This window comes from Meleagris gallopavo, chromosome 6 (genome assembly GCF_905368555.1).
Source record: "Meleagris gallopavo chromosome 6, MGAL_WU_HG_1.1, whole genome shotgun sequence".
NCBI lineage: Eukaryota > Metazoa > Chordata > Aves > Galliformes > Phasianidae > Meleagris > Meleagris gallopavo.
Window position 1 is genome coordinate 780633 of NC_139409.1, and position 23189 is coordinate 803821.

General features: G+C 49.6%; 1 protein-coding gene across 1 annotated transcript in view; it reads right to left on the reverse strand.

Annotated features, from left to right (window-relative positions):
* Positions 1-8745, reverse strand: part of DHX30 (DExH-box helicase 30) — a 36752-nt gene extending 28007 nt beyond the window's left edge. The window contains exons 1-2 of the mRNA XM_085226822.1: positions 8643-8745; positions 3224-3275 (exon numbers count right to left, since the gene is read on the reverse strand). Of these exons, the coding sequence (XP_085082948.1) occupies positions 3224-3254 (31 nt within the window). The 5' untranslated portion in view covers positions 3255-3275; positions 8643-8745. The remainder of the gene's footprint in view (positions 1-3223; positions 3276-8642) is intronic.
* Positions 8746-23189: the final 14444 nt, after the last annotated feature.

Sequence of the window (23189 nt, forward strand, 5' to 3'; positions counted from 1 at the left end):
GATCCCAGGGATCGGGGGATGTTCTGCGATTCATCTGGGGCTTTTTGAGGAAATAACCCCAAAACAGAGCGCGGTCACACAAGACAGAGAGGTTCTCCTGCACTACCAGCTGACCGGTGGTTGACCACAACCCAGCAGTGTGCCCTGGGAGCCAAGAAGGCACCCGGCAACCGCGATGCGCTGCACAGAGCACAGCCAGCAGGGCAGGGAGCTGCGCCTCCCCTCTGCTCTGCCTGGGGGGGCACAACAGGAGCAGCTCCTGATGGGGCAGGCTGAGAGCCCTGGGCTGTGTGCCTGGTGGAGAGAAGGCAGAGAGGATCTGAGCAGTGCTGATGGGATCTGAGCAGTGCTGATGGGATCTGAGCAGTGCTGATGGGATGTGAGCAGTGCTGAGGGGATGTGAGCAGTGCTGATGGGGATCTGAGCAGTGCTGATGGGATCTGAAGGGAGAGGCTGGGCTCTGTGTGGTGCTGCCCAACACCAGGACAAGGGGCAGCAGGCACAGACTGGAACACAGAAAGTTCCATCTGAACCTGAGGAACAACTTCTTGCCTTTGAGGGTGATGGAGCCCTGGCACAGAGCGCAGGGAGGCGGTGGACTCTCCTAATCTGGAGATGTTCAGAACCCACCTGGATGCTTTCCTGTGCAATTTACTGCAGGAGGAGCTGGACTGGGGGATCTCCAGAGGTCATAGAGTCATAGACTCATAGAATGGCCTGGGTTGCAAAGGAGCACAGTGCTCATCCAGTCCCAACCCCCTGCTGTGTGCAGGTCACCAACCAGCAGCCCAGGCTGCCCAGAGCCACATCCAGCCTGGCCTTGGATGCCTGCAGGGATGGGGCATCCACAGCCTCCTTGGGCAACCTGTTCCAGTGCCTCACCACCCTCTGGCTGAAAAACTTCCTCCTCATATCCAACCCAAACTTCCCCTGCCTCATTTCCAACCATTCCCCTTGTCCTATCACCACCCACCCTCACAAACAGCCGTTCCCCCTCCTGTTTATCCGCTCCCTCCAAGCACTGAAGGCCACACTGAGGTCTCCCTGCAGCCTTCTCTTCTCCAAGCCAAACCATCCCAGTTCCCCCCAACCTTTCCTCATAGCAGAGCTGCTCCAGCCCTCTGATCATCCCTTCCAACCCCAACAGCTCTGTGCCACCAACACGACTCAGTTACAGCTCCAGACAGCAGTGCCAACCCCTTCCCTTCTCCTTCACTGCTCTCAGGTTCCACACAAATGACCCAACATCTTGGGCAGAAAGCTCTCAGCACAGCAGTGCTGCCTGAAATCCAAACACTACAGGGAAATTCTAGTTTTTAAAACATCTAAATTTCAAATGGTACACAAATTGTATCATCCTGGCTGCAGCACACACCTGTAACTACCATTACTGCGTGGGTCTGTGCAGCACAGGTGAATATGTTGTGTGTGAGCCAAACCGTTACATGAATGGCTGTTTAAACACCAAGAGGAGGGATTTCTTTTTTAAATCAGAGTGAGAAATCCCCAATAAACCCCAAAAGGTGTAACGTGGTTAGACTGAGCTGTACAGAGCCATGAGAAGAGCTTCAAGGAGCAGAAAGCCATCACACAAAATCCTGCATAGCAAAACCTTTGGAAGGGCACATATATATGGACATCTGAAATAGATCTTACAACACCAAATTTGCCTCTTCTGGTATACATGCAGTGATTTGTCTGTGTATTGCTGTTTTCACTAAGCCAACCAGCCAGCCAAAGAGCAAAAGAACAGATCTTGAAGCAGCTCTAAAAAAAAAAACCAAGAACCCTATGGGAAGGAACCCATGGCTGGAGATGAAACCACAGTGATTAAAATCAAAACAAGCAGAGGAAAATGAGAAATAAGGAATCTGTTGGGGGAAGTCATGGAAACACACAGCTGGAGTGAAGGAGAAATGGGGGAGAGGCTGCTGGAAGGCAGCATGCTGGCACATGGGGTCAGACATCAGTAGGGCTGGAGGTGTGTCACTGCAAGTAATGCCACAGTTATCTCATGAGCACACACACACACACACAAAAAAAAAAAAAGCTAAGACTGAATGTATTCAAAAATGCCAGAAGTCAGACTGCACTAATTCCATCCAAATATCTTTACGTTAAACAGCACATACATGGCCACTTGCAGCCATGCTCCAGGCTCTGCCTGGCTAGGCTGGCTGTGATGAGCAAAGCGCTGCTGGGCTGCATGCTGAGCAGGAGCTCACTGCCATACCTGCTCTAAAGCCTTCCTCTCCCAGAGCACGGGCACTGCAGCAGAGGCCCAGCCCCAGCCTGGCCATGACAAACCAGCAGCCCTCACATGGAAGGCTCCTCACATCTCAGGGATGGAAGGCAGTGATCCAGCACCAGATCGGCCATGCTGGAGTACTCCTACCCATTCTGTGCTCTTTATTTTAAGGCCAAGTCACAGAAATAAAACAAAATTTAAAAAAAGACACAAAAAACCTTCTGTGGACTGGAGGGATTCCTTAGGAAAAACTGAGATCTACACGAAGAGGTTGGCAAAGCAATGACAGCAGAGAAAGAACATGAGAATATTTCAAGCATGCAAACACCGAGGAGAAAGCACCTACTGAGCTGGTACAGAAGGACACAGCTACGTGTGGGATGAAATACAGGAGGCAAGAAAAGCCCTTCCTTAGAGCTAACACCTCCCTGTTCAGCTTTACTCCTCCAAGCCTACGCTGCCAGTTACTGGGTGACACAATGGGGCCTTCCTGAATTCTGGGTTCCCCACTGCTCCCTGGCACTGGGTGCACTCACACATGCAGCACTTACTGGGGCGCTGCACCAAGAATGGAAATTCTGCTCACAGAATGGAAAATGTGAGGCCAACAGAACATTTGGCTCCGTGTGTTACATCCTCACTGCTAGCTCAGGTACGTCCACATCTTCCAGGCTGGATGTGGCTCTGGGCAGCCTGGGCTGCTGCTTGGCGACCTGCACACAGCAGGGGTTGGAACTGGGTGAGCACTGTGGGCCTTTGCAACCCAGGCCGTTCTGTGATTCTGTGATATCTGCTTCCTTTTGGTCCCTGGTGCACTGAGAAGGAAGTCCGGCCATGGGACAAACCTCCTACTTCCTCCCAGTAAAGAAAGCCAGCACTGTTCCTTGGCAATGAATTTGCTTGAGGAAACTGCCAGAGCATTAAAATCTCTGCACAAATTCAAAACAAATAGCTGAAGACTGGCTCAGTCCTTACCTTTAAGGGAATTCAATGAGAACATCTCCATCACAGCAGAAAGCGTTGATTCCTAGGAGAGCAAGAGCAAAAGAAACACAAAGTTAGAATTCACGTTCCCTTAGAGAAGTTTAAAGCCTTTAGCACTCATGAAACTGGATGTCCTCAGCGCAAAACAGAGCTGATAGCCCTCAGCAAGCTCCAACTTGCTGCTCCTGACCTGCCTGTTCCACCTGAACCGTGCCCAATCCCTCTCTGCCCAGAGCAGGCGGTTGCTGTGCCCCCAGAGGAGGCACTCTGCACTTTGGGGTCTGCTCTCCATCATTTGCACCAACCTCAGTCAGAATGCCACAGGGAGGGAGAGCACCACCGTTAGTCCTCTCTTACAGCAAAGCCAGCCAAGAACGACACGCATCCTTTTGTTAATTGCTGAAATTATATTCCACTTTCTATTTTGCTTATTCAAATTACTTAAGTAAGGAACAACGAAGCCAGCCAGCTTGGTTTAAGAGTTCTTAATCCGAATGCTGGGGATGCCTTCAGCATTGGGCATCCCAACCACCAGCAGCGAGGGCTTTCCAAGCAGGGCTGCCACCCCAACCCACACTGAGAGCCACTCCTGCCCACACACCACCAACACCCCACAGCTGTTACTCTTTCCAACGATTTGCTTTTGCTTTCAATGAAGCTAATGGCAAAATTACTGTTTACTTCAGGCTCGGATGATGCCGCGTTCAGAGCCGGCTCTGCGGACAGGACAGCTGCAGCTCCCTGCAGCACCCGACAGCACGGTGCCTTCACCTCTACACACTGCCTGCTTTCAAGGACTGAACGCAACCCGCCTGTTGGGTTGTTTAAATGAGGCCAAGAGCTGAATGGAATCCAGACTTATCCCAGCACAGCAGCACGAGCCTTGAAGCTGTTGGAGAAACGGCACAAGTGTGATGTGGAGAGCTGCAAAATGTTCTCAGATCAAAGTGACGGAGGTACCTGCAATGCCTTCCTCCCACAGCTCTAAGCATGACACACTGGGAGCTGTGTGCTCCGCACCCCAAGGGGACCGGGAGCTGGTCAGCAGAGCAAGGCTCACCCACAGAGCACCGAGCAGTGGGAAAGACAACAAAAAATGCCCCACCAACACAGGTGGGCAGGATGGCATCTCCATCGGTAAGCACAAGTAAAGTGGAAGAAAGTGGTCTTTTCTTTTCAAGAACAAGAGGAAAAAAACAACCTTGTGTCAATGAGCTTCCAAGGTGAGCAGCTGGGAGCCCCACTGACGAGCAGTAGATCTCTAATTGAGACGGGGCGGCCAAAGGCAGCCAGCGACGGCCTCAGGTCTAAAGGAGCTGGGGGCAGCCTGGGTGGGAGCGGGGACAGGTGGGGAGGAGAACAGAGGTGTGGGGAATGGATACAATCCAGGAAGGCCCAGGAACAGAACTCAGGTCCAGCTGATAAGGTTTCATTTCATATGGAGGAGTTTGGGCACTTGAAGCCTGTGCATCCACACGGACACGGTCAGAGCAGAAAGGAGAATCAGTAATTATAGAGATGAACCCCAGCAGCAGTGCTGGATTACCTGGGACCAGATCTGGGGGATCTGAACACAGGGGATCTCAAACATGGAATCATCTGTTTTAGCACAGCCAGCTGGAAACCTCAGCTTGGCTCAGTTGCCAAAGACCTGAATACCAAAGAGAGTCCTGTTATGGCAGCTGCTTCACCATGCATTGACATGAAGGGGATGCATGAACATCACTGAAAGAGGAAGACTTCGGAAGGCTCAAATATATTCTGTTGGGCCCAAATGATGGGTGGGAGATGGGGGTGTCCAAGGACAGGGCATTTACAAAGGTGGGGAATACAGAACCACAGAATGGTTGAGCAGCAGACGAGGGGAAACGGTTGGAAGGTGAGGGAGGGCAGATTTCAGTTGGCTGTCAGGGGGAAGTTGTTTGGTGTGAGAGTGGGGAGGTGCTGGAACAGCTGCCCAGAGAGGCTGTGGATCCCCGTCCATCCCTGGAGGTGTTCAAGGCCAGGTTGGATGGGGCCCTGGGCAGCCTGGGCTGCTGTGAGATGTGGAGGTTGGTGGCCCTGCGTTGGTGGGGGTTGGAGCTTCGTGATCCTTGAGGTCCCTTCCAACCCAGCCATTCTGTGATTCTGTTCAGGCTGGAAGGGACCACTTGGGATCACCCAGTCCAACCCCCAGCTTTGAGCAGGGTCACTCAGAGCACGGTGCCCAGCATCAAATCCAGGCAGGTATCACCAGAGAGGGACTCCACAACCTCTCTGGGCAACCTGATGGCGTGGGACTCCTGTGGACGAGGTGATGCTATATTTGGGATGGGAAACGACCACGCATGACTCTGTCGGCAAAGCGCCTTTATGCCTCATACTTGGCAAAGTACTGGAATCCCAGAGGGCAAAAGAGAGCTAAAAAATTATTAGTAATAGACTTAATGCCCCTTCTGCAAGGGGAAGAACAAAGCCAAGGAATGCTGACAATTGAAACGCAGATAAAATCTCAAGGCCTGGCAATGAGGTCTTTGTTGGGTTTCTTTGATCCACGTGGAAATTGCTGCATGCACGTATAAGGAGAAACCACGTCCACCTCCAGTGAGCACCACAGAACTTCTGCTTATCCTAGAATAGCAAAGGCTCAAAAAGACCACTGAGATCATCCAGGCCAACCTCAGCACATCAATGGGCTGCACCCACTGTGGGGTTCCAGCCACGCACAAAGAGGTCCATCCCAAAGTCTTTTGTCGTGAGAACAAAGGCGAAATGATGCCATCCTGCATACAGCACACTCCCAAGGGCCAGCTGCAATGGGATCCATGACAGCAAAGCACTTTGACTTTCTGCTATTTGGGCCAACGGCGCGTGGCATCCTCACTACAAATCTTTACCAGCCCTACTCATCGAATCACTGAGTTAGAGCACCATAGAGCACCAAGTCCAGCCATTACCCACCCACCCACCCATCCATCCCTGCCACATCAGCTCACAGAAAAAATCACAGAAAATCTCGGGGATCCCCCGTGTGCCCCCCCCACCCACAGCCCCGTGGTTCCCAACACCTCCAGGTGCCAGGCAGTGGCTGTGATGGTGACTCCCTGCTCCACGGCAGCAGCCCCGTGTGCCCCCACAGCCCGGCACCCCCAGGCCACCCTGCCTCACACTGTGCTGCCCCAGCTCACGCAGCTCCAAGGAGCGCTACAGCACAGCCTGGCCAGCCTGATGTGTGTTGGTGGGGACATCCATTGGGACGTCTACTGGACATCCATTGGGTATCCATGGGACATCCATTGGGACGTCTACTGGACATCCATTGGGCATCCATTGGACATCCATGGGACATCCATTGGGACGTCTATTGGACGTCCATTGGGACATCCATTGGGACACCCATAGAGACATCCATTGGACATCCATTGGGCATCCACTGGGCATCCATTGGACATCCATTGGACATCCATGGGACATCCATTGGGACGTCTATTGGACATCCATTGGGACATCCATTGGACATCCATTGGGACGTCTATTGGACATCCATTGGACATCCATTGGACATCCATGGGACATCCATTGGGACATCCATGGGAACATCCATGGAACATCCATGGGAACATCCATTGGGACATCCATTGGACATCCATTGGACATCCATGGGACATCCATGGGACATCCATTGGACATCCATTGGGACATCCATTGGGCATCCATTGGACATCCATTGGGACGTCTATTGGACATCCATTGGGACATCCATGGGAACATCCATGGAACATCCATGGGAACATCCATTGGGACATCCATTGGACATCCATTGGACATCCGTTAGACATCCATTGGGCATCCATTGGGCATCCATTGGGACGTCTATTGGACATCCATTGGACATCCATTGGGACATCCATTGGGACATCCATTGGGCATCCACTGGGCATCCATTGGACATCCATTGGACATCCATTGGGACATCCATTGGACATCCATTGGGACATCCATTGGGCATCCACTGGGCATCCATTGGACATCCATTGGGACATCCATTGGACATCCATTGGGACGTCTATTGGACATCCATTGGGACATCCATTGGACATCCATTGGGACATCCATTGGGCATCCACTGGGCATCCATTGGACATCCATTGGACATCCATGGGACATCCATTGGGACGTCTATTGGACATCCATTGGGACATCCATTGGACATCCATTGGGACGTCTATTGGACATCCATTGGACATTCATTGGACATCCATGGGACATCCATTGGGACATCCATGGGAACATCCATGGAACATCCATGGGAACATCCACTGGGACATCCATTGGACATCCATTGGACATCCATGGGACATCCATTGGGCATCCATTGGGACATCCATTGGGCATCCATTGGACATCCATGGAACATCCATTGGGACATCCATTGGACATCCATGGGACATCCATGGGACATCCATTGGACATCCATTGGGACGTCTATTGGACATCCATTGGGACATCCATTGGGCATCCATTGGACATCCATGGGACATCCATTGGGACATCCATGGAACATGCATGGGAACATCCATTGGGACATCCATTGGGACATCCATTGGACATCCATGGGACATCCATCGGGACATCCATTGGACATCCACCGGACATCCATTGGGACATTCATTGGACATCCATGGGACATCCATTGGACATCCACCGGACATCCATTGGAACATTCATTGGACATCCACTGGGACATCCATTGGACATCCATGGGACATCCATTGGGACATCCATGGAACATGCATGGGAACATCCATTGGGACATCCATTGGACATCCATGGGATATCCATTGGGCATCCATTGGACATCCACCGGACATCCATTGGGACATCTATTGGACATCCACCGGACATCCATTGGAACATTCATTGGACATCCATGGGACATCCATGGGACATCCCGTACATTCCATGGCGGGAAACGGTGCCACGCAGAGCTCCAACCGGGCCGTGGGGCAGGGCGGGAGGCACAGAGGGATCGAAGGCAGCACGGAGCGAAGGACCGGCAATGCACGGCACGGCACGGCAATGCACGGCACGGCAATGCAATGCACGGCAAGGCACGGCACGGCCCACCGCTCCGGCGCTCCCGGCCCAGCCGCATCCATCCCGCATCCCGCTCTCCCCCCGCCCCGCCCCGCCCCCCCCCGGCTCTCACCGACCCCGCATCCCCTCAGCGCTCCCCGGGCCGCGCCGCCGCCCCCCCGGGCCCATCGCCTCGGCGCCGCCGCTCCCCGCCGCTCCCCGCCGCCCGCCCCCTCCTTCCCTTCCTCCCGCCGCCCTCCTTCGGGTCTCGGTTCTCCCCGTCCCCGCTGCCCCGCCCCGCGCGGCCCGAACCCCCGCGTTGGGAACGGCGCCGGCCCCGCTCCTCGCGACCGACCTCCTCACAACCAACTCTCTGGCGCCGGTCCGCCGCCGCTCGGTACTACAACTCCCAGGAGCCTCCGCGAGCCGCTTCCGGGGCGACGCCCGCACGCAGCGCCGGCCCTTCCGCCGCGGTACCCGGATGTGAAACCCCGCTCTCGCTTTCCCCGTCCGCCCTCACTTCCAACTTCGCCTCCTGGCCACTAGGGGGCAGCAGAGGGCGGCGGCGTGGGCGCGGGGCGGTGTCCATGGCAACGGCAGCTGCCTGCGGTCTGCGGGGCCTGTGAGGCCTAGGGGGTCTGTGAGGCCTGAGGGTTCACAGAGTCAAAGAATGGCTGGGTTGGAAGGGACCTAAAGGATCACCAAGCTCCAACCCCCACCAATGCAGGACCACCAACCTCCACGTCTCACAGCAGCCCAGGCTGCCCAGGGCCCCATCCAACCTGGCCTTGAACACCTCCAGGGATGGACGGGGATCCACAGCCTCTCTGGGCAGCTGTTCCAGCACCTCCCCACTCTCACACCAAACAACTTCCCCCTCACAGCCAACTGAAATCTGCCCTCCCTCACCTTCCAACCATTCCCCTGTCCTGCTGTTCTCTCCCCTTTCCAAGAGCTGACTCCCCTCCTGTTTAAGGCTCCCTTGAGGTCCTGCAGGCTGCACTGAGGTCACCCCGCAGCTTCTCTTCTCCAGGCTGAACAAGCCCAGCTCCCTCAGCCTGTCTTTGGAGGGAGGTGCTGCAGCCCCCTGAGCATCTTTGTGGCTCCTCTGGACCCTCTCCAACAGCTCCCTGTCTTTCTTGTACTGGGGGCCCCAGACCTGGACACAGTACTCAGGTTCCACAGGTTCTGTGGGTTCCCACTCCCCCATGCCCACAGCCCGTGCTCTCCAGTGCCACATCCCCACAGGTCCTGATCACCTCCCTCTGGAGAAGGAACTGTTCCCACCAGCCATCCTGACCCCACCTCACCCACCCTAAGACCGTGCCCTCATCCTATTGCTGTTACCCTGCAGCATTGTGTTGCTGCACAAAGCTTTTCAGCACAATAAACTTGCCAGAGTACCAATCCCTTTGTTTTGTTACACTGAAATGACATTTGAAGTCATTCTTACTATTCAAGAGTTTTAGTGAATGAAAAGTTGAGTGCATGGAATGATTTAAGCTTACAGAACTTCTGATTTCTTACTGTGGTCTGCAGGGCGCTGCTGTCTTCATGTCACTTGTACACAAGGCAAAATGTGATGGAAAGGGGAATACCTGAAGGTAAGAGCAAGAAAGTGGGGTTTCCTCAGAATTTACCTCTCACAGAACTGCAGGGTGTGGTGACCAGGACCTGACAGTGTGTGGGATGGAGGAAGTGGCCGCAGATGCTGAGGGAGCTCCAGCACTGCACTCTCCCCAGAAGCTGCAACACGAAGTCCAGTTGTACTTGCAGACTGAAGGCAGAAGGTGGGTAGGAAATCCCCATCCCTGAGCAGCGTTCTCTGATAAGGGCGGTAAGGCAAAGTGCTGAGATAAGTGGAGGGACTGATGCCATTATTACAGGCTTAACTTTAAAGCCTGCATCACCATCCACAAGTCATTCTGTAAATAACTTTAAGTAAAGCAATGGGTTTCAGGAGGCTTAGAATGGAAAACTGCTTCATACAATGACTTTGTAGAGAATATGTCACACCATCACGATCATTCAATTACAGCCTTCTGCTTGCTTCTGCTTGCTTCCTTTGGGGGACGTGGTCAGAGGGTTTGGTGGGGTGGGTTGGGATTGGACTTGGTGGTCTTCGTCTCTTTTCCATCCTTTATGGTCCCATGGTTCTATGATTCTGAAGAAACTGCTGAATACCCCGTCCAGCAGAACTAACCAAAGGCAGCCTCTTGCCTATGGCACGCTCAATATGTGCAACTGGCTGCTCAAGAGTAGCTGGGATGGGGGCTGGTTTTACTCCTTTTCGGCACCAAAGTGGGTAGCTTTGTTTTTTATTATTTTTTTCAATATTTCTGTTGAGTTTATGTGAAACTAATTGCTTGGATGGCAGCAGAGAGAGGCCAGGTTAGCAGCATCAGAGGGACAGTGCTGGATCAGGAGCAAGGACAGCCCCATTGCCCATCCGTGGCAACGTGGGAACAGCCACGTTGTGTTTCTGGCAAATGGAGTTCCTCATAATGAAAACACTGCATTCAAACTAACAGTGTTCTCCGAGTTGTTTGATTTTCAATAAATGCAGGCAGTGAAGTCTTGTTGTAATTCTGGTGGAATATTCTTTCCTATTTACTTTCCTATACGATCTTCTGTTACAGCCCAGACACCACAGCTCTCATTCAGTGAAATAAATGAGTAACAACTGTTGGTATTATGGATCTTTTCACACCTTTATAGCCTGCTTACATTGTGGTGAACTTCCTTGCTCATACCAATCTGCATGTGGTTACAATGCCTTTTTTCTCTCACTGCAGTTCTAGGGACAAAGGATGCAATGCTATGTTGATGTAATTTCATAGAAGCTCAGTGTCAGACAAGCTGAGAGCATTTGCTGCTCTTTCTGCCACAATACCTGGAGGATATAGAAAAATACAGCAGTGTAGAAGACAATATTTTGATTTTAATTCAAGCTTTCTTAGGCTGCTTCTGTGCTAAAAGGTTAATGCAACTTATGGAAAGGCTGTGAGGGCTAATTTGGGAGGTTGCTGCGGGAATCTGCTGGAAGGTTGGGTGTCAGCACTGCAGCTCATCACTGTTACTATGAGGTCAGGAGCCTTTCTTCCTTTCTCTATGGGATGCTGCCACAGCTGCTGCAGTGACGTGGAATCTTGAAGGCAAACTGCTCTAACTTCTCACAAGTGCAAATTCATTGCATGCAGCATAGGGATGGCTTAAAGAAACTAGTGAGAAAAAGTGAACGTAACTGCCTGGAGAGGAGGCAGAGGAGCAAGTAAAGCCCATCTGCTGCACAGAGCATGCCTGAAGTGCTGGACCCTCACCCTCCCACTAAAACAGAGCCTGTCTGACCTCACATCCATTGTAACGAATGGAACAAATAAGGGTCAGTTCCTGACCCCCCTGTTGTGAAGGAGGATGCTCACGTTCCCTGCTGTACCTTTGATAGCTTCATTTGGATAATGCATCAGAAAAGGAACCAGTGGATCAGATGGGAAATGGCTTCTTAAACCAAGTCCAAGATTTGAGAAAGAAACTTGTGCAGCCAAGCTGCTAAGGAAACGTGAAGGTGTCTCTAATGGAACTTGTCAGACAGGATTGTCAGTGAGTGATACATCATCTCTCTTTTTTAATATGAACCTGCATGCTTTCATTTCTAATCTCCCCTAATGGCTCTCACGATGAGACATGATGGGATGTGTGTGCTTCTGGGAGCAGAAACGCTTCATGGGCTGAGTTCTGTGCTCTCATGGAAAAAATGCACACGTCCTCCCTGGGCCTCAATGAGAAACAGCCATAAGATCCCATCTTATCTCATCTCGCCGTATGAAGTAACCTTATAACCCAGTCCCAATTCAGTGTTAGGATTAGACAGTCATAATTCCTTGGAAGTGCACTGTCTTATTAAGGACCCTAATGGGAAAAAGGGCATTTTGCTCTTCTTTACCTCCTTAAATATTCCTTTTTCTCCTTTTCTTCCACTTTTGCCTTGTTTCCAGCATCCCTTTGTCATTTGTTACAACAATATTTGTTATAAATGGCACAATTTTCTTCTGAACAGCATTAGCCTGAAAATATCTGAACAGCAAGGATGCCATCCCTGCAGCTGCAGCTGTGCCCTGTCTGAGCTGCCCCTGCTCACGTGTTGGTTCCAGGTTGGTTCTAGAAGTTCTCGTCCAGAGAAAACCCAGAGCTTCTCTGTGTGAGAGATGGGATGGTTTCATCTCCTGTTTGACTCCTTCCTTACATAATTCTTGGATGTGTTTATTAAAATCAGAATTCTTAAGCTGCGGCCGCATCTGATCCTACACAAACAGAGGATCTCCACTCTGCTGCAGAGGAACCTCTGAGTGTTTCCCCAGGGTGGTTTCAGCCCCAGTTCTGATCTGCTCTTTGTTCCTCAGCTGTCGCAGCACTGATGTGCAGTGAGTCCTGAGCCTCTGTGAGAGTCGCAGTGCTGGCAGCAGAGGTTTAAGCTGAATTACGTGAGCTGGGAAAGAAGTGATGTTGAACCAAGATCAGAAGATTCAACTTGAAAACGTTTCTTCAATCCTCATTCCTTTCCAGGCAGGTTGCTGCCTGCACTGAGAGGTTCTGAAGTTTGCAAACAATTGCTGATGGGAGAAGTGTACACGAGAGCTGCAGATCTCCACTTGCAGAGTGCTGTTTGTGTGACTCACCTTTTCTAACTACAAGGCATTTGAAATACTTCTTGTGGTTGTATTTCACTCGTGTTAGGAAGATTATTTGAATGCGAGCTTTTAATCGTTTCATTATCAAATTTCAGGTATTTGATTTCATGTCAAATTTTATCAGTTCAGATCAAATGCCAAATCCTTGGTGTTTGTGAGGAACAAATGCCCAACCGCCATCCTGCAGCACATCAGTGCTTTGTCTGACTGCAGTGTGAAGCTGTTGCTCGGGACCAGGAGCGGTTGATAAGGCTGTGATTTCTTTTTCTTGAATTTATGCAGAGGGAAGAAGTAATTTCTGCTTAGCGACAGAGAACTGGACTCCTGTGTTGGTTTGTGATAGTCAGAATAACGAGAGAACCACAGAATGCCTACAGTTGGAGAAGCCCTCTGAGGTCCCCAGGTTCAACCCCACCATGCTCACTTTCTGTGTCCCCAAGTGCCACATCTCCATGGTTCTGAGCACCTCCTGGGATGGTGACCCCCCGCCCCTGGGCAGCCTATTCCAATACCTCAGAACCCTTGCTGAGAATTAATTTTCCCTAATATCCAACTGAACCTCCTTTGATGCAACTTGAGGCCATCACCACTCCCCTTCATGCTGCCAAGGCTTCAGCTTTCTGTTTTACCATCTAGAATGTCTCTGCACACTACTATTTCTTTAGCACAATTCATGGGGTATTTTCTTTGTAGAAATAAAGGTGGGAGAGGAAAGCTTTTGAGTTAGCCCTGTGCCAGTAGAAGGCGTTAGCTTTACGTGTTGAGAGCTGTGACATCTAGTTCATGAAGACTGTGGTGAGAGCTTCCTTGGGAGCAGGACCTCATCCTCCTGTCCAGGTTAATGGAAGAGGATTCCACAGCAGTTTAAGCCACAGACTGAGTCACAAAATCACAGAATCCCAGAATGGTTTGATTTGGAAGGGATCTCCAAAGGTCCAAATCCCTGCAGTGCACAGAGACACCCACAGCTCCACCAGTGCTCACAGCCCATCCCATGTGGGTGTCTGCAGGGATGGGCACCACACCTCTGTGCAGCGCCTCACCACCCTTAGCGTGTGAACTTCTTCCTTACATCCGCATCAATCTCCCCTCCTTTGGATTGAAGCCGTCCCCCCTCCTATCACACAGACCCCCCTTCAGAGTCAGTCCCTTCCTTCTCACAGCCCACGGCTCCTTGCAGGGCTCGGTTTCCAATGCAGCACAGCAGCAGGGTGCCGGCAGAGGTGCTTGCAGCACCATTTGGATTTCAAGCCTTGATGCCTGCTGGAAAGTGTGCACTGAGAGCACACGGGTTGTCAAATCTCCACATCTTGTGCAAACAGGTTTTATGCAGCCGCTTTTTGAAGTTTCACTTTAGGAAGCATTTTGGTAGAGACCAGGTTGGGTGAACGCCCATCTGTTGAATAGAATATTTGCTTCTATCTGGCTAGATTTCCTGAGTTAGTTATTTTGTTGCTGCAAAGGTCTCTGGAAGCACTTGAGTTGCTCCCTTCAAGGGGCTTCTAAACCTTTGAAATCTCATGTTCAGTTTTGAAATAATTTGAATTTTTTCCTTACAGTGCAAATGGCAAAGCTCACTTCCATAAACTTTGGCAGTATGGAAGGGCTTTTACTTGGCTTGAGTGGTTTTCTTCCTCTTTCCATTTCTCTGCAAGAAAAGCTGTTTTAAATTATTGTCCTTATTGCCAGTGCGTGTCTTGTCCCTGAATAAATGCACTTTCCTTTTGCATCAGCTTTCCTGAGTCAGGTGTGTTGGGTCTCTCTTCTGGTAAATCACGGAATTGAGTTGGGAGGGACACAGCGTGTGTCAGTGTGCCGATGAGAGAGCAGTGCTGCTATGGCTTTACTCCCCTGCACTTTGACAACTGACCTGTGACATCTCCTGTGCAGACCTTCATCTCTGCTCATTCTTGGCTGGGGTCAGTCAGGTAACCAAATAGTTTCTGTGCTCCCACACCTCTGTGTCCATCCTGTGACAGACCGTATGCTGAGGTGCTCATCAGCCACTGCATGGTTACGGCTTTGGTTTTCTTCCAGCACAGCCAGCTGTGGAAAGGAATGGGGTGCTGAGGAACCCTCTCCGGGCAGACCTGCTTGCAGTGGAGACATCGGCTGCACCACCTCCAGCCTTACATGCGGAGCTCCTGGGCTCTGCTCTGATCTTCTGGAAAATAATGGTTCTGAAGAGCCACAGACTTGCAGAGCACAGTGCCTTAAACATAACAAAGCAGAGGAAAGCAGTAACTTGTCAGATGCTTTGTACCTAAGTAACTAGAACTTGTCTTAACTGTATTGAAGTATTTAACCAAATTAGCTTATGGTTACCTTTAATTCACTGTAAAGCAGTTATTTTTCTCAGGCAGTTATGATGTTTATACAGACATGAATGCATGAAGTTGATTGTTCTGCATAATATTTTCTTCCATTTACAAATGTGTGTAATTATACCTCAGGTGCTGCACGCTCTTAGGCTACACCATGCACAGCCCTCATTTTCCCCTTACGGAATGCTGACCTTCCAGCTCCTTCCCACTGATCCCTGCTACCAAGGAGGCATTTTGCTGATGGAGGAGTGGTGAGCATATTGCAGACTGACAAGAGAAATCATTTTGTGTCTCAAAGCATGCACTGGTCAGGATGAAAGGATACGTGGCTGGAGTGGTGCAAACCGTGACCTGCAGGGCAGCCAGCTCTGCTCACTCATGATAAAAAGTGTGGAAGGGGAATAATAGTCTCAACCATGGCAATCATCATCTCCTGGGCAGTGCTCATTAATTGTTGCTATTCTAAGTAGTCCAAACTTACAGTAATCTAGAATATTAGGTGGTGTTAATGATACACTGAGGGCACTGCTATGCCAGTCTCAGTTACAACTGCCTGGACCTGACAGCAGAGCTGCATGACCCTGAAAGCAGCAAATTATTGCATCATGGCTGTGGGTGACTCTTCTATGACAAAAAAATAGGACTGGTGTTGGCTTTCTCTAGTCCATTGTTATGTTCTGAATTCATGATGTTGCCATAGAAATACAGCTTCTCATTGTTTGCTTCCCTATTAGAGCATTCTTAAGAAATAATGTCTTGTGCTGTGGCTTCCGTAAGTGAAATTCAATGTCACTTCTTGTCCCAGGGCCCAGCAGTCCGTGGTGGTGACTGGAAGCCTGGGGACGTCAGGCAGCCTGGGGACCCACTGGGTGCTGCATCTCTGTGACCTCTGGAACAAGCAAACTGCTCCCACCTTCCTCCTCCAGCCCAGAGCGCCCTGCAGAGCCGCTGTTCTCTTGTACACCTCTGTAAGATGTGAGCAAGCGGGTCAGGAATCCCATCAGTAACCCAGGGGAGGTGCATATCAGGAACAATTCCCTTCCAAAGAGTGGCCAGTGCTGGCACAGCTGCCCAGGGGTGGGATCACTGTCCTGGGACATTCCGGAGCCGTGGGGATGTGGCATCAGCTAATATCAGTTCACCAGTAATTGCATTTGGTGTGTGATAGCTGCATTTGCTTCACCTTTTGCTTTTGAAAACCTTTGTGGTTTTGCATATTCCTAGTCTTGCTTCCAGCAGATCGAGTAAATAAACACTACTTAAATGAAAAAAGAAAAAAAGAATAAAGAATTGTAGGCCTTGCTGCTTTATCGTCAGAGCACTAACAAGTGACTGTGGGAGAAAAGTTACTGGCTATGAATTTGCATCTGTGGGCTGACCTCACTGCAGCCTTGCAGTACCTAAAGGGAGCCTATAAACAGCTGTTTTCCATTCCTAAGAATTGGATTTGCCTCGTGGCTCCTGCTGCAGGTTTGCAGGCTCTTCTCTTAATGGACAAAATGGGGAGAGCAGCGCCTGAACTCGTAATGCCTGAGGCCATGCACCAAGGCAGCTGTGTCATAAGGCTGGAGAGAATCTCCTCTCATCCCCTGTGTTTCAGATTGTTTTAATCTAAAATCCTCTAGAGTGTCTCAGAAGACTGCTAAGATGGGCAATGTTCCATTTGAGCCCTGCTGTCACAGCAAATCTGAGCGTGGAAGTTGGAATTTCCTCCAAGGTCACGTAGACATGCCCTCCGTTTATTTCCCATCTTTGGACCCGGTTTGCAAGCTGGAACCAGACCAACAGCTGCTGGAGTTTGAGTTCTGGTCTGTAGTTGTGGCTGGAGGTCAGTGTTGGCTGCACGTTGTTTGTGTGTATTGATTTTTAAGGAGAACACAGAGAAAAAGGACCTCTTTTCCTGAAAGCCAACTTTTCAAGTGGTAAAACCCAAGTGAAGATGCATATAGGGGTAAGCACTGAATCTGAATGTGAGGAATAAATAACAAGAAACTCTGGTGGAAACAGGATTAAGATTTGCTTGCTAGGTTCAAGATGAGTGCAGGATGGATGATTTGTTGCTTTTTCACTGAATAGAAACATCTCCTGAAAGGAAATACAGTCAGTGACATTCAGGTTTGAAATACTCGTTCCAATGAAGATGTTATCTCTGCCATTAACACCGTGGTGAAGGTGACCCGTGACTCCAAGCCCTGTGGCAGTTGGAGGAGATGCTTCCTCCAAGCGAAGGAACTTTGACACTGATGAAGGCTTTAGTGATGTGGAAACCAGTAACATTTATTTCTGGACGCTTCAGAATCATGTCCAATGAGTTTAGAATCGTGTGAATCATCAAATATTCTCAAATATTAACATTTCATTAAACTTCAGCAAATTTGTATGAAATCAGTAATACATTTGGTACAGCTTTTAACTTTCTCTAGTGGGAAAGAGTAGCTCAGGTGTGTCTGTCTTGCTTTGAAAACGGTCCCCAGCTCATAGAACAGAACTGAAAGCCCTATATTGCCACCTGTTTTGTGCTGCTTAAGAATACACATCAAATATTTATTTAGTTTAATTTGGAGATTTCTTGAAATTAAATGGACTAAATTGCACGTGATTGATTATATTGGGCCTATTTATGCTCAGCATAGTGTTTAATTGCAAAATGGTCCCTAGGTGACTCTGCCTTTTGGTTTTCTGGGCTTGTCTCCTCTCTGCCATCATCCTTCTTCAGACTCACCATTGTGTTAAGCTTTGCTGAGCATGCCATCTTGTCTTCCTCGTGCAGAGCTCTGTCCTTTGCAGCCTTTTTGGAAATGCTGTGTCGCTCCTGGACTCCCATCAGTGCAGCTCCAGGCTGTGCCATGTAACCATACCCAGGCAACAGACGGCTCACCCGGCGAGTTCTTCTCTTCCCGTAGACTGATCAAAGTAATTTCATATTTAGAATATAGATAATAGTGATAAGAAAGTGATCTCTGGTTGGAAGACCCCTCTGGGAACAGTTCATGTTGTGAGAAGCTGAAACAAGTTTTGATTGCTTTGATTGTGCCAATAATTTGGCACAGCTGCTCCATAACTGATCCATTTCATGTATGGCTTTGTGGCACCTCTTTGGCTTTTAAGTTGCCCTCTTTGAGAAGTCTTGTTTATCTTACTTCTTTCCTTTCTGAGTTTCATTCTTTTAAGATTTCTCCAGCTAGCACTTTATCCTTGCAAAGGGAAGAGGGAGAAATTAGCCCTGCTCCGAAACGAAAGCCGAGAACCTCATTTCTTCCCTGTGTCTGATTCTGAACAAATCTGATGAAGTGGGGATAGGAGGGAGATCAGCTGCACTTCAATAGAAACATTCCAAAAACCTTGAAAGAGATGTTGAAACCTGCTGATCTGTGAGTGTTCCTTGGTATGCTGCATCACCTTTTTCTGTGGAGCTGCCTCAGCCAAGGTACAGAATGAACTGGGTCGCAATCCGCATCATCTCAAACAAATGCACCATCAAATTTATGGCAATTGAGTACATTTTGTTGCCTTTCCTGCTTTTATTTCTTGTGAGGTTTTCCTCACGTTTTCTGTAAGGTCATTATAAGCATTCAGCTTTCTGCAAACCTACTGAAAAGACACTATCCAGCCTGCAGCTCACCGCTCGGTAGGAGGATTCACTGAAGGCTGCCAAATACACTGTGACTACCTAAGCTGAATGTGGTCTGAGATGAAGGTGATGGGAGGGACTCTTCAGAGCTCTGAGGATGTTTCACACATGCCTGCTTATCATAGAAGCATAGAATGGCCTGGGTTGAGAAGGACCACAGTGCCCATCTAGTTTCAACCCTCCTGCTATGTGCAGGGTCACCAACCACCAGACCAGGCTGCCCAGACACACAGGATGATGTTTTGTTCTTGCACTCCTTTCACTGGCAGATCCTTCTGGCCACATCTTGCTGTTGTCATCATGGTCGGTGATGGAGCCGCAGCGCTGTACAAAAAACAGAGAATTGCAGAGGGGCTGAGGGTGGCAGGGACACGTGGGTCCTTCTGGACCGCCCCACACCCAGGGCAGGGTGTGCAGCTTCACATCCAGATGGGGCCAGAGATCTCAGAGGAACAGATCTCCTTCTGGTGGTACTTTGTCTCTTGCAGTGCAGAACAGCACTGGCCTGCATAGAATCACAGAATCACAGGACGGCTGGGTTGGAAGGGACATCAAGGATCACGAAGCTCCAACCCCCCACCAACGCAGGGCCACCAACCTCCACATCTCACAGCAGCCCAGGCTGCCCAGGGCCCCATCCAACCTGGCCTTGAACACCTCCAGGGATGGACGGGGATCCACAGCCTCTCTGGGCAGCTGTTCCAGCACCTCCCCACTCTCACACCAAACAACTTCCCCCTCACAGCCAACTGAAATCTGCCCTCCCTCACCTTCCAACCATTCCCTTGTCCTGCTGTCATCTCCCCTTTCCAAGAGCTGGAAAGTTGCCTTCTTGGCAGGAAGGCCACATTGCTGGCATTGTTCAACCTGGTGCCCATCAGGACTGCTGGTCTCTCTTATGCTTCTGATGGAGAACAGTTTTTCTTCCATAGACAGCTTCAGAAAAGGTTGGACTCGTACAGTCAGTAAAATTAGCTTGCATTTTTAACAGCAGCATCAGCCTAGAGTTGAATAGGTTGCAATACACAGAGAGAGCAGAGCACAGATTACTCAAAGCATACATGTAATGCTGTACTTCTGCTGCAGTGATGGATAGGTTAACAAACTCTTAACAGATCAGTGCTGTGCTTCAAGCAGCAGCATTGCTCATCTCCTGAAGGTGCACGCTGCAGTGGTTGCACATTTATTCTGCAGATAATAAACCTCATTTTTTGTTGATTTATTTTATAGAAATCCGGAGGGTTCTGGAAGTACAGCAAATTATAAGCTTCTAAATCTGTTTAAATAGCTATTTTAATCCACAGTTCCTTGCAAAGTGGTGGATTGTGTCTCTGTCATTCTTGAAGAGTTAAGAGGCATACAGTCATCTCACACTCAGATGAAATACTTCTTCCTGCATTCTGTATTACATGGAATTTTATGCTTGTTCTGCTTGCAATTAACCATTCTTCTTAATCACAAGGAAGGCACTGTATATTTTATTATATATATCCACTTTGGATAAAAGAAACTATTCTGGCAGTGCACTCTTCTGCTTGTAGTGTAGAAAAGCAATAGGTGGAAGGGTTGGGGTGCCAGGCATCCTAAGTGGGCACTGCTCTCTACATAAAGTCAGCTCTGCCCAGGGCTCCACTGCCTGGCTCTCATTCACAGCCGAGTCCATGAAAGGTGAGAAGAGAAAAGGGAGGGGAAGCCCAAACTTATTCTGCATCCCCATACCTCCACGTTCCCATATCAGCAGGGCACGTATTCCTGTTGGGCAAGCTATTACTAGTTTTGTTAGGAAGAATGTGCATCTCTTACATTGGCCTGCTGGGGTTGGGAAGTTCTGAGCTGCTGATGTTTGCTTGCTGTGCTGCCACAGTGAGCAGCCACGCTTGGTGTGCTCAGAACGATCCCACCGCGTGTGAAAGCAGGAGCCAGAGCACTGCGGGAGGCTGCTGGGTCAGCACTGGGGTTGTTGGGATGGGCTGCCCAGGGAGGTGGTGGGGTCAGCCCAGGAGGTGCTCAAGAACTGTGGGGATGTGGCACTCGGGGACGTGGGGTATGGTGGGGGGGTCAGAGTTGGATCTGATGGTCTCAGAGGTCTTCCCCAGCCCTAATGATTCCATGACTCTGTGATTCTATGAAAGACTGAAAATGTGATGAGAACAGAAAGTATTCGTTGCTGCGGATCGCTGGAGGTGTACACACAGCACTGTGTGTGGGAAAAGAAGGAATCCTGTGTTTAGCAAAATTCCTTTTCTCTCTTCAGGCAACCCTTCCACTTCCACTTAAACCTTACTAAGAGAGCACTGAGGGCTCTGAAGATATCCCACCTGGGAAGAACCAAGACACAACCAACGGCACAACCAAAGCTGCACTCTTCACTTCTGCTTTCCTCAGCAAAACTGAGTAGGAAGTGAAGTTAAAAATTGAACGTGAGGATTCAACCAACACTCGGGGCAGGCAGTCGGAGTACAATGCAGTCAGCAGCTCCCCTTCGTACAGTGGAAGATAATTGGAACCCTGTCCAATTCTGAGTCCAGCAACTTGCAAGCTACAGAAACTCTGACCAGCTTGGAAGGATGCAGAAATGCTTGCTTCAGCTAAGTCTTCTAATTGTTTTTTAACAAAAGTAATTGAAAACATCTTGCTAATCTTTGTTTCTCTTAAGGGAAGAAAGCAACCTGAAAGGAAGTTTTTTACGAACCTTCATTTGAAATCTGATTACACTGATGTTTGCCTATCAGCATTCTGATATTTTTTTCTTGTGTGACAGCAACTGCTGTCCCAGCTGTGTGTGCTCACACTGCTTTGGGAGAATCACAGAATGGCCTGGGTTGCAAAGGCCCACGATGCTCATCCAGTCCAACCCCCTGCTGTGTGCAGGTCACCAACCAGCAGCCCAGGCTGCCCACAGCCACATCCAGCCTGGCCTTGAATGCCTGCAGGGATGGGGCATCCACAGCCTCCTTGGGCAACCTGTTCCAGTGCCTCACCACCCTCTGGCTGAAAAACTTCCTCCTCACATCCAACCTAAACCTCCCCTGTCTCAGTTTAAAACCATTCTCCTTATCCTATCACCACCCACCCTCATAAGGGAGGCCTCACTTTTTCATCAGTTGATGACTTTTAAATGATCTTCAGCAGTTTAAGATAAGTGACAGAAGACTCAAACCAGCGTCAAGCTTGGCAGAAGGAAACTCTTCTGAAACATATCCTCCTTCTTTAATGAGTTGTGGTTGCTTTGCACTCGGCGTTCTTTAACAGGCACATTACACCAAGTAGTGCTGTTGGGTTGTTAGTAATGTAACGTGTAGATGGTAAGCTGGTCTCATCCTGGGCTTTCTTGTGAGGGACACAACTGCTGCACGTGGAGTACTCGCTCTGTTCTGCTGTTGCCAATGCAGACTGTCATGAACAGACCGAACTGATAGAATTTAGAAACAAAAAAAAAAACAACAAAAAGTTTCACGTTGAAAATACGTCGGCAGCTCACGTCGTGTCTGTGGCAGTCAAGGCACGAGCTACAGCGTGACTTAATGAGGCTTTAATGAGTCTGGGCTGAGGTTGCTTTGCCTTGAATGGGGATGGATGTTATTTTCTATGAGAGGAGTTGTGGAGACATCATCCCTGAGGATCAGCTCAGGATGCAGTGAGTGCAGAACAGGGAGGCTTGGTGCTGAGTGAGTGTGAGAACCTGCTGGAAGATGCTTTAATACCACACCAGCATCATTCCTGATCAGCACCTATTTGACTTGGACTGATCTCTGATGCTTTGAACTCTAAGAGCCTCACAGAGCTGGGATCGTAGGAGGGATTTAATTTGGCACAGCAGTGTTGGAAGATTGCTTCATTTGTGGGAGTAAGCCACTCACAAGTGGGAAGAGTAGAAAGTTAACTGATGGAGGAAAAAACTGTTGAGGTTGCAGAACTTCAAAGAGAAGAGTACATTTGTATTAATATTGTGGTTTGTTATTGGAGTTTGTTAGAAATGGGACCAGTCCAACGAGTTCCATAGGTTGCATTTTGGACTGTATTTTTGTTTTTGAGAGCTGTAACTTTTTCACCTTCCACTTCATTTTGAAAACAGCCACTGTTCTCGCTCTGCAGAGCACTGACACTTTGTTGGAGGTTTCTGTTCCCCAGAGCCAGCATTTGCTCTGCTCTGTGCTGGTGACCCTGCAGGGCCAGCAACACCACCAACAGCTCTCCAGTCTGTGTGACCCCACTTTGGTTTTCTGTTCACTATTATTAACAGGTTTGCTGTTTGCAGA